The 12367-nt window shown below is 34.4% G+C and overlaps 1 protein-coding gene across 3 annotated transcripts; it reads left to right on the top strand.

Moving 5' to 3' along the window:
- The first annotated feature begins 2954 nt into the window (after positions 1-2954).
- On the top strand, positions 2955-12158 carry LOC128669968 (collagen alpha-1(I) chain-like). Of its 3 annotated transcripts, XR_008404712.2 has the most exons (11): positions 2955-3262; positions 3400-3593; positions 3837-3956; positions 4161-4368; positions 4459-4566; positions 4799-4870; positions 5084-5212; positions 5622-5761; positions 10291-10391; positions 10803-10928; positions 12089-12158. XR_008404712.2 is itself a non-coding variant. In XM_053745252.2 (9 exons), exons 1-9 carry the CDS (start codon positions 3165-3167, stop codon positions 6604-6606), a joined length of 1065 nt encoding a protein of 354 aa, XP_053601227.1. In that variant the 5' UTR covers positions 2955-3164; the 3' UTR covers positions 6607-6956. The 3 variants fall into 3 exon arrangements, 2 of the variants coding, with proteins under 2 accessions (XP_053601227.1, XP_053601226.1); XM_053745252.2 differs by lacking the exons at positions 10291-10391; positions 10803-10928; positions 12089-12158 and adding an exon at positions 6596-6956 and having other exon boundaries at positions 4459-4551; XM_053745251.2 differs by lacking the exons at positions 10291-10391; positions 10803-10928; positions 12089-12158 and adding an exon at positions 6596-6956.
- The last annotated feature ends 209 nt before the right edge of the window (positions 12159-12367 follow it).

Below are 12367 nucleotides of genomic sequence, written 5' to 3'. Positions count from 1 at the left end.
TGCAACTAATTATTGCGAATACATTGTTCTTATTATATATTAAATATGGTTCACCTATCTACGCATACGAAATGTCTAACACCTATCGAAACTATCGATTAATAAAAATAAGTAATAGGATGCGTGTCGATAGTTTTGCCCTATCGATAGTCGAAGATTTTACGATACTATTGCTTGCTCATAAAAGGCAATATAGCTTGTTATATTTCATATCATTCTTAACCCCACATTTACACTTAGCCACTGCCACTTCTCCAGCCGCTGCCGGAAATGTCTCTAAGATTTTGTTCATTTTCTGTGATGTATATTAGTATGTTATAAATAAATATAAATCTATTTCTATTTATATAAATACCTCTGCGGCAATAACGACGCGAGTGAGCATTTACACTCAGCCTTAATATTCTTATTCTTTCTCTACTTTATTTATCAACTCACAAAAATAACTGACGTCGATCTCGTCGAGGTTGCTGGTTCAACAGCAATCTTGACGTGATCATGATTATGATCATGACTGCTCAGGTCATAAGTCATCCCATATTACCCGCGCAATTTCATAAAGTTATAAAAATGTTATTGTTTTTTCATTACTCCACTCCTGGGGTATAGTGGGCCATGGCATAAGAAATTAACAGATTAATAAACAAATTGCCGTGATCGAATTGCGGCGGCAAACGAGCAAGAATGTAAACACTTCAAGCAAGAATGTAGACTTCCGCGCGAAAATCGAGGGAGCGCCGGGCAGTATCTAGACAATATCTAGTTACGCACATGCTATCATGTAATAAGCATTTTACATCTAAAATTGATTAAGATCAAACATTTATTACGTTCGCGAGGTCTAAGTTTGCGGCGAACAACTAGTATTCCTAAATGAGCTCGTTCAACTTTTAGATCCATTCAATACTTGCACAACAGCTGTATTTGGCGAAGGATATTTGACAATATCATTAACTAGTTGTTCGTCGCGAACTTAAACCTCGCGAATGTAATAAATTTTTTATGACTTCTTTATAACAAAATTGTGAATATTTCAAAAACGACTTAACCGATTTTGTTGCCTCAAAAACTTCTAAAAAAAGGATCGAATCGCGTCGATAGATAGTCGATAGAGTCGAATATTTAGGGGTGATACTATCGATAGTATTATGTTTGATAGTATCATGTTCAATATTATCGCCTAATTTTTGCTCTCGATACTATGGTATCGATAATATTGCAGCATTTCGATATTTTCGGTTGGACTATTCGCGATATCTACTATTTTTTAAGGTCAACTATCCATAGTCAAACTATCGATAGTCCGGCAACACTAGTTCTAATCCGTCACATGATCACATTAGGATTATTCTTTCTTTGATCCATGGATTTAGTAAGTACTTCGTACAACTTATATACAACTAGATTACTACGAAATACCTGACAAACAATAAGATAAAAACTCTAATTGCAAGGTACCTACTAAAGACTATTTTGGAATAACCATAGACAGGAGACGAAAAATTATTGAAAGAGACTCACTGTGTCTTTGTGTACGTGTCCCTTTCTTGCAGCATTGTGACCATAAATTTTGATTTCTAATCATATTGTATGGAATCTAAATAACGAATTTTTTTTTATATTGCCATAAAATAAAGAATTACAAAATAAAATGGGCTGAAATGACTCCCTGAACATTAAATAATAGCTCTGTGAGATATAGTTTACATTTTCAACCTGAGGATTACCTGTGAAACCTGGCGTAATTCCACATTTTTTATCAGAAGCGAGCGAGGTCTACAAAAAAACTTGAGGCAAGAATCATATTTTTTATGTGTGTATGCACGTATGTAATGTATTTATAAATACATGTATGTATGTATGTATGGATGGATGGATGTATATATGTAACGCGATAACTTTCAAATCGTTGATTTGATTTTGATGAAATTTAAGGACGAACGAAGATTTCGAGGCTCTCTTTCAGTCACAGTGAGCTTTCCAGTTGTAAAGAGTACCTACTAATTCCATGCTTTGATCACATTTGTGAGGGAGTGAGAGGAGAGGTGAAGGTGAGCCATGGATTTAGAAAGTACTACTAGGAGGAGGTGAGCACTTTTGTTTTACATTTCCCATAAACTATACAATAAAATCAAATTTAAACCGTGGTGTGCTAACAACATTCTAATCTGAAACCGAAAGTTTTGTAGGTGTGCGGTGGCCGAGCCCAAATGTAGGCGAGCGCTTATTAGCTATGTCGCTCGTCTTCTAGGTTTTTTCGTCTGACTCGGGGAAACTTCCCAACCCGAAGAAAACCCAACGTGTGCGGCATGATTTGGAAATTGGAAACCTTGTGTGCGGCCGCGCTATGATGTTGGCAGATTGGGCCGCCGGGCACGGGATGAGTAGTGATGAGGGACAAAAGATATCAGTGCTCTGTCTCGATTCTTCACATAAATATCTATGTAGGTACATGTAATATATCTCTCTTATATATGAGCCGAATGGAAGACTTGACGGGGTCTTGGGCTAGTATCGCAAGTATTGATAAGGTCGATAATCTATCGACAAAAGGGACTTAAAAATACTAGACTTAATAGCTAACTTTCATTAGATGCAGAGACATCCTTACCAGTCTCCGATATTTTGAATCCTACCGGATTCTAGAAACCGAGACTATTGTACACAGAAAGTATAGAGCACGGGAGGTGGTTACGTTACTCCATGGAATTAGTAGGTACTCCGTACGGAGTCTAGAGTCTCACTAATATAAGTCTGTGTGGTGATCTTATATCTGTGGCGGTTACTGAACTGAAATTATTTGATCTGAGACTGAATCCCTGCAATCGTGTTTTGAGGGTAGTACGGTACAATCGTACGAACTTGTACGATTGTATCGTATCGTACCGAGCGTAGGGCCCTATATCCTGTCACTCATGTGGACACTAGCGGTTGGCAACACTAGCAAGCCCCGCGGCCCCGCCATCATTCACTCACACACAGCCCGCCATTTTGATCTAAACTAAAGAGCGTGGGATAATTGATGTGTCTGCTTACCTATAATTTTATTCATAGTAAAACATATACTTTAATTAGATCTGAGTTACTATAAATCTACAGTATTATTCATAATCCATTCTTGTGGCGCTCTTAATTTTATCATACCGTAATTATTAGGTAAAATTATGGATGGGCCACCGAACCGTGGGTTTCGCGGCGGAGGACGTGGTGGTCCTCCTGGCCTCAATCATAGAGGTCGAGGTGGATTTGATATGCGTGGCCGGTAAGTACTTAAATATTTTTTATACGAATTTTGGTATTTCACGGAGGTATAAGATATATGTATTATTATAACCTATTCGTCGTTTATATCTAGGTTAGTCGTTTGCATTTTGCTTATTCTCTTAAGATGTTTTTCAGTGGTGGTGGTCCAGGCATGAGAGGTCGCGGCGGCCCACCAAGAGGCCTAGGTAGAGGAGGCCCACGTGGCTTTAGAGGAGGACCGATGAGAGGCGGAGGCGGTGACAGAGGAGGCCGGGGATTTCCACCAGGACCTCAAGGACCTGGACCTCATCCTGTACCTACAATAGAATCAAGGGGAGGACCGCCTCAAAGTGAGTACTATGCTGAAATGCAGCAAAATCTTTTCCTTATCCTGTAAGCTAGGTGTGTAATTGAATTTAGATGATCAGATGCACTCAGTCTTAATAATGACTGCTCTTTCATGGTGTACAAAATTATGAACAGTTACATCTAGTTATGTCGGGAGTCAACAAGATAATTTTATTTTGATGTTCAATTACTGAAAGACTGCTAGTTGGTACTCACAAATTTTGAAGGTGATTTGATTTTTCTAGGAGGTGGTTTCAATAATCGTGGAGGTCTTGGAGGTATGCGAGGGAGAGTTGGTAGAAGCAGAGGAGACTTTGGTCAACGTGGTGATAGAGGTGGCGGTCGAGGAGGAATGCCTATGAGAGGTAATAAATAATATATAAAATATTTGTAAAAGTTTTTGCTACTAATGACAACTTGAGATTGACCATTTGGAATTAATAAATATTAATATCCAACATCAATAAAAATAAAGCTACTTTCAAGTTTTACCTTTTTAGTTTTGACTATTCAATAATAATATCCAACACAAATAGCATCATTTAAATTAAAAAATCATTTCATATTAGGTCGCGGTGGTCGTGGTCATGGGCCGCCAAGCGGCGGACTCCCGGGCGGCCCTGGTTTGCCGGGTCCCGGGCCGACGGGAGCGCCCGGTGGGCCCCGCCCGGCACCTCCTGTGCCGGCGCCTGGAGCCCCATCTGCGCACCCAGCTGTCGGCTTCAAAAGGGGCGGAGCTCCTCATGGTGGCCCTGGAGGCCCACCTAAGCGAGGAAGGTAATTTAAAAAAAATGTTTAATAGACCTCAATTAAAAAGTTTCAAATTTAGCTTATTCTGGCATTAAAATGATACTCCTTTTCCTTTAGGTTTGATGGCCCAAGAGGCGGAAGTGGGCGGCCTCCACCATCAGGATACCAGCAAGCTCCGCCCCCACATGGCTCTCTTGCGCCGGCCAATGGGTATGGACCACCTTCGTAAGTTAGCTCTATGTTTAAATAATTTTTTTGCATGGAGTTTGACCTCAGTAGGATATAAAACATGCTTGGATAGAAATAATTTAACACTCATGATGATCCATCAACACGATAGGAATGTGCCGTCTGATACATACCTGAAGACAAACACTTATCTGATATATTAATGCTATAACAGTATAGATGTGTAATTATTGAAATAAAATGTTAACCTTTTGTTACTATGTTCTAGACATACAGGCTACCAACCATATGAACAACCAGCAGCGGATGCCTATGCTCAGCCATCTTATAGCACACCCAGGTATTTTTTATATGTATATCTACTTGCATTATGCTAACATTTTATTGTTAGCACTAGCATTGACAACACATCTATTATTATGATGACAAAAAAAAAATAGGAATTGCCGTCTGACACATAAATGCAGACATCTGTGTATTCTGAGTTTTAAAAAATTGCTTATTAAATTTGTTGTAATGTATAACCTGCTAAAGTCTTATTTTCCTTTTGTAGTTCATATCAAGGAAATAACTATGCAGCTCCAGCTGCTCAAGGGAATGCTGGTTATAACTCCAGTGGCTATGGTTCAAATTATGGTTATTCAACAAGTGGACAAGGAGGCTATGAAAACGACAGTTATGGGTAATAATTTTATTATTTACTAGCGTCTCCTCCACTCGGGTAAAACCATAATAAAAAGTATGGTTCGCCTATCTCTGTGCCAAACTTCATCAAAATAGTCTCAGCAGTTTTTAAGTTTATTCATTACAAACAAAAATACAAATCTTTCCTCTTTATAATATTAATATGGATTTATTTGATTAACCATTACCTTCTACAATACTACAACAGTGCAATTCTTGCTTAACTTTATGTTAATAGTTAAGCAAGAATTGTGCTTATTGTGCAAGCTTTTAAAGTGGACACAACTTTTGTGTCCCAACCACTTGTTCATAGTAGGTGTAGGAACCCCTAACTACTTCTTATGATGACGTTTATTGGTAAAACAAAAAATAGAAGTACATAGTAACATAATTTATTATATGTATAGTGCCCATGGCGGCGCAGGGGATGCGGGTTATGGTGCTGCGGAACCCGCGTACGGCGGTTCGGCCCCCGCCTACGACTCTTACTCACAACCTTCCTACAACTCATACCAGCAGCCACAACAGCAATACAATAACAGTTATGGTAAGTCAGGCCAATATTAACATATGCCCAATAAACAATATTAATCTATTTATTTATTCCAGAATTTAAGCATTTAGTTTAAATCCAGTATTATTGTACAATTCACTTATAGTTTTAGAAACACATACCTATGGTTATGAAACAAGTTGGTAGAATCAAATTGAGATATACTCATGTATTTTTTGAATTAGAGACTACAAATAAGGATAACACAACAAATAATTGGCTCTCTATTGAGATTTAAAAATATGTTTTTGTATTAACCATTCTACATTGATGTTTGCTGTATTAACTATTCTCTATGAAAGTATGAACAGTATATGAAAATAAACCTAATCTTATGTTGCTACTAATGAAATTAGGTATGCAGGTGGTAGCTAGACTAAAATGAAAGAGGATGAATTTCCACAGAAGCTAAGCTTCACACAACAGATATTGATTCTTATCAATTATTTCTTTATTCATGGCTGGCTAATGTTTATATATGTTTTAAAAACATTATAAAACTGTTGAATATAATACTACATTTTAAAAAGACATGGCAATTTTTAAAATCCCATATTCACAATAGTAGTTTGAATATGTATACTTATAATATGGGTCTATAGAAGGATAAGATACCTAGGTATATTGAGCCGAGCCCAGATTTAAATGGGATAAGGCAAAGCTGAAGTTTTCATAAACTCCATGTGGAGTGTATAGGTAGACAATATGCTAGGTTCAATATAGTTGTTTTTTTTTCGGTGAACTGAGTGTGGAAGTAAATATTTTATAAAACAATTATTCTTCATAATATGTTCAGAGGTATATATTTTATAATTGTTTGCATTACAGGCAGTTGGTGATCTGTTTGAATATAACAGAATATAAGCGTCCATACCACACACAAAATATAATAGCTGGGAAGCATTTGGATATTTAATAAAAATTAGTATGTAACTTAGGAAATTTTAATAATTCTCTCACTAAGTTTAGGGAGTTTGACTTTATTTTTATGACATGCATTTGGTCGATATTTAAATTATTTTAAAAAAATTATGTGGTTCCTTTACATTTAACTTAAAAATTTCATTTTACTCATGGACTCAAGTGTATTAACTTACATATGCATACTAGTTTAAACGTCACTGTATGGTAAAATAATACCATGTTTTAGAAATAAGGATCCAATTCGTAATAAAATTATGAAAGACTTTGTATGTGTGTAATTTATTTTAAGAACATTATGATATATGCTTTCCATTTAGTGCACCACATGCCTGTTAGGCTACTTAGTAGCAAAAAGATACCTTTGACTTTAGCAAGCTATTCTTGTCTAATTACTAAGAAACTATACATGAGGATTCTTCAGGTAATATTATTTTTGTTGATACTTACTCTTTTTATTTCGTAGTGATTTTGTTTTTCTATGTGTAGAACATAATTAAGAGCATGATCTCTTTCAGGTGGAAGAATTAAAATTGTTTCTTCGTAATAAATTACATATATTACTATACACATATTCAAAAGGATTTGACAGATAAGTTGTTTTAGTTTTTAAGAAGTACAATTTGAAATGAATAAATGCATAATGCTTAGGTTATGAGTAGGAGGAAAGAGGAATTTTAAATATTAAGTATAATTTTCTCCACTATGATATAGTCATACTACATTGTGGCTGTGATTCTTAACTTTGCTCAGGTATTTAGAAATGGTTTTATTTGTTTCCACAGACCTATAAAACAAATATACAGTTTCATATTTTAATTTCAACTACTTTATTTGCATAATCAATATTAGTATGGTAGGTGTAAATAAGAGCAGCAATAATGGCTACTATTTTTGCATATAATTTTAATTTGCCTTAACAAGTCATATTGAAAATATGTGTGGTATAAAATGGATCTCTAGTTGGTAATATTTTACAGATATAGATATACACGAAACAAACTTACTGAAAAATGAAAATAAATTGTGTACCTACTTTAGGCAAAGTTTTGATTTTTTTATTCCACTTTGTAAACGCTCTGTTTTAAGATCTTTTGGCAACCTATTAAACAGGATCACTGTCTGATTGCTCGCTCAGTGGGCTACCTAAGGTTACAACTCGTAGCGCTGGGATTAATTATTTCATCTTAGATCCTTTCGCCTAGTTTTTACGCGTAGTGACATTTCTTCATTGGTTTCATATAAATCGATAGCCAAGGTCATATAATCATATTTACAGAATACGTTTACTGGACAAGGAAGTTGTTATACCTTTTATTGTATATGAATTTTATCGTAATCAATACATATAATAAAACAGTAGAAAAAAAATCCTGTACATTGAATATATTTACATAAAATCAAAATTAGACGATAGTAACAGAGAAAGAATTTGAAAAAAACCTGTTTGTATGTCTGTCTGTTTGTATACGCTAATCTTCGGAACTACTGGTCGGATTTGAATGAAACTTTTTTTTGTTATATAGTTATTAAGCCTGGGTAAAATATAGGGTATAAATGATATTGAAGACTGGAACACTTAATGGAGAACAATGATGGTAAAGCTAAACTGTAGGAAATATAGAAATTTCGCCTTAACAAAAGTTGTTCAGCCTAATGAGCATTTTCTGTTGAGATATAAAAATCGAAGATCTGGAACACCTGAAGAAGAGTCATAATGGTCCAGCTAAACTAAGGAAATATACATAATCTCAGTTGTATGAGCATCTTCTATATAGGTATCGTTACGCTTTGTTTGTACACTTAAATTTCTCTAATCATTTTGACTCCTTACCAAAAATTGTTCGGTCACGCGAATGAAGTTGGGGGCTAGTATTACATATTTTTAACAATTCTCATACTTTCTTTGGTCGCCTATTCTGAATATCTATTTTTTTTTTCTTTGGTGGGTCCCAATATGGAAGTTTACAAAATATCAGTAGCTCTCGTTTTATATTTAGGCAACAATTTGTTAAAAAAATAATAATCAAAGTGTACAAATAAACCACACATAATACAAGATCATTTATTGCTCAAATGTAGGTATGCATACGATAATTTATTATACTTATAAATACTACCTATATGCCCATGGTTATGTAACCATGATCCAATCAAAGAACAGGTCTGACATAGTTTAAAACAGGAAAAAGTGTGCGGAGGTGTAGTTATGGCATGTCTTTGGGAAATATTTTACATTACTTATTTACGCACCAAATTGTCGACTTTTTAAAATCTGCCAGAATCAATTGGAAATTTTAATATAGGTACCAATTTGATTGAGATGACAATTAAGGTATACCAACCACGTGAAGCGCCAACACCAATAAGACGTGCTACTATCTTGAAGATTTTATTTTAAGACAAGGTAACAATTCTAATTTATTGAATCAATACAATTAACATGTTAAAAGAGAATTCAATAGTTAATATTTTAGGAAATACGAATGTGGTCAAAAGCTTATGTATATTATTAATAAAACATTATGCCAGCACATACGTACTATGAAATGCGGAAATAAAAGTAAACAAAATGGAAAAGATAAACATAGATAATAATAATCGATATTTTTACATAGGCCTTTAAATGAATTGAATAGGTTTTGTTTGCTTAGAATATATTAGCACTAACAGTAAACCATCGGGAATATCGTTCATGTTTGTAAGCATAAACGATTACCCCAATCCTGTCGTATAACAAAAAAATTTCGTGCTTGGCCTACCCACAGCATGAACGGAAATTGATTCAGGAAATGGATAATGTGTTATGTTATAAATGTTGTGGACCAAGTGTTTAATTAGAACATTATTGATAATGCCCGGACACTTTGAATATGGGAAAATCATTTGTTGTGTGGCTGTTGGGCAATAATTTGAGAAATTTGTTATAATAAGAATCTGTCACGGCTCCGGCGCTGCGGAGCTCTGGCAGCCCATGCGAACTTAATTGTAGCCGTCGTAGCAGATGGTTTTCGCTCGCGAGTTAAGAAGCAGGTAGTCAAATGTGTCAAAATACACATAAATCTGCTCCTTAACTCGCGAGTCGCCTCGCCCCTTCGCGCCTTCGCGGGTAGGAATTTCACTTTAGGTGCGTCAAGACTTCGTGGAGTCGGTTTTACAGCAATTCGTTTTTGTAACTATGTATTTTACATAGTTACAAAACATATGTAGTTAATTAATAGTGATAAACCCGTATTTGTAATTGTTCTGTCCCAATAGAACACGCGCATAATAACAATTTGATTATATTAGGACATTAACCTCTCATTTCAAGTTGCGAGTGTATATTTAATAGCATCTAATTAATCACTTGGTCCATATCGTATTAAACAATTATATCTCCAAAAGGCAATTACTGGGAAGGGAAGTCAATATAACTACCAGATAAATTTGAATGAGTCGTGTTATTTGTTCTAACATATCTGAACGTTTTTATAATTAGGCAGGGAGCTACCATTAAAGAGCTATTGTTATGCATAACATAATTGAAATACAACTGTTTTTGAGTAGTCATAACCGATATTTTGTGTTCTATTTAGCTGAATCCTTATTTATCATTACAGACCATGGATGAAATAATAACAAACTTCTTTTGATGTCAAAAACAAGTTAATACAAAGTTGTACCCAAGATATTGGCAAGCTTCTGGAGAAATATGAATGAGGTAAGATGGTTTCAGTTCTTTAGACCACTCGGGTTCACTGAGCTTTAATCCATAAACTTTAAATTTTACAAAATAGGTATTCACCAAAATTATATAAAATAATGCAAAATATTTATTACAAATTATTTTGTCGTATGATTAATATAATTATTTATGACGTAGTTACATTTTTAATTATATGATTTTTATTGACTTTTCCAGTATGTACTGAATAAACATTTTCGAATTACTTTTAGATTAATCAGTCTTATTTATCACATTATAAACATTGTTGTTTGGTAATCAATTACTTTGATTACCAAAAAACAATCTTTATAATGTGATAAATAATTTGGTAAGAAGTACCCATTTTTATTTAAATGAATACGGAAACACTTTTTCATTTGTTAATAAAGAACTTATATGTAACAGGCCAAGCTTCTGTCACTGTTCGGGCGCTACGGGGCTCAGGCGGCCCGCCACGATCTAAATCGTCGCAAATGGTTCTCGCTCATCACCGCTGCTTTTGCGTGTTGGTTCACTTGCGTAATAACAAGGGTAGGTGCGACAAGATTACATGAAGTTGGTTTTGCATCAATTTGTTTCCATCACTGACCTTTGCAATTATTGTTAAAAATTGTTCTGGCCCACATTATCCACTAATAATGGGCATTTTTGAGAACTTCCAATTTATTGACTTGATCCATAACATATACAAATGCATACAGCAGTATGCATGACAACTTTTTTATGAATAACAGTCGCAATTGAGTTTGACAGTGCTCAGATTTTCAGTTGCACGGAATTCTAGCAATGTCATTTTTCACTTCACTTCATCAGAAAAGATAAACATTTGGGCATTTTCTAAATATGATATTCAAATAAATAAGAGTTATTTACAAGAAAATCGAATCTTATTCCTTTGTAACTACCTATTGGGAAAACAGATACAAGATCATTTTGTGCATGTACTACATGGAAAGTAAAATAACAGTGTATAAACAGTAAAACAACAGATAGTCGAAACATTAAATTAATTACAGGTTAACCCTATAATTATCCATTAAAAAATAAAGCATACTTGAAGTTAATTATTGTTTATATATATAAGTATTTTTACGAATAGTTCTTGATAATTTGGAATAACTCTTTGGAACTTTATTACATTCACCACACTAATCACTTACACTAATGAACACTAATTAGTCAACAATCAAGTACGGTATTATCGCCAAAGTCGCTGGATCGCAAATTTGTCATTTTGTCAAATCAGGTTTTGACGGACTGCTTTTAAAGATTTCTGGAACTTAGGGTTCACTGTTATTTTTTAAAAACCTTGAGATATTTTTAGACAATACGAGACAAAACATACTTTATCTTTGGTCTCTCCTTTTACTTTCGAATTATAAATTGTGATAGTGACAACGTACATTCGCTTAATTTAGGGTTCACGGTGTTATTATTTAAAAACCTTGAGATATTTTTAGACTATTACGTTTTCGGACATTGACAGTACGAGACAAAACATATTTATCTTTGGTCTCTCTTTTTTACTTTCGAATTATAAATTGTGATAGTGACAACGTACATTCCCTTAAAGTATGCTTTACTTTTTTTATGAATAACAGGGCAAGAGTAGGTTCAATTTTAAAAGGTGAAATCCGAGTTAGGCAAGAATATTGACACGTGATAATTATTTTACACTAATTTCTTTCCAGGTCTGTGGCAGGGTTATCAACCGTCTTTGGCTCTGAACACAAAAACCCGAATAAATACAAGTAAACCATAGCTAAAAGATTTTTTTTCTAAACTCCTGAACTACCTATAAAGATGTCGTGCTCTGCGATGGAACCATCATTAAACATCAATACAATAAAACAGTAGAAAAAACATCTGTACATTAAATATATTTTTACAGAAACATAAAATTAGACGATAGAGTTATAGCAATAGAGTAAGAATTAAAAAAAAAGTCTCTGTATGTCTGTAACGCTAAT

Source organism: Plodia interpunctella, chromosome 5 (genome assembly GCF_027563975.2).
Source record: "Plodia interpunctella isolate USDA-ARS_2022_Savannah chromosome 5, ilPloInte3.2, whole genome shotgun sequence".
Taxonomy (NCBI): domain Eukaryota; kingdom Metazoa; phylum Arthropoda; class Insecta; order Lepidoptera; family Pyralidae; genus Plodia; species Plodia interpunctella.
Note: the sequence above shows the minus strand (reverse complement) of the source record. Positions and strands in the feature narration are given on the sequence as shown.

Bases quoted from the DNA above. Each gene is read 5' to 3' on its own strand.
- LOC128669968 (XM_053745251.2), top strand. From the start codon at position 3,165: ATGGATGGGCCACCGAACCGTGGGTTTCGCGGCGGAGGACGTGGTGGT. The intron at 4,369-4,458 runs GTAATTTAAAAA...CTTTTCCTTTAG, and splicing joins GGCCCACCTAAGCGAGGAAG to GTTTGATGGCCCAAGAGGCG. The intron at 4,871-5,083 runs GTATTTTTTATA...TTCCTTTTGTAG, and splicing joins CCATCTTATAGCACACCCAG to TTCATATCAAGGAAATAACT.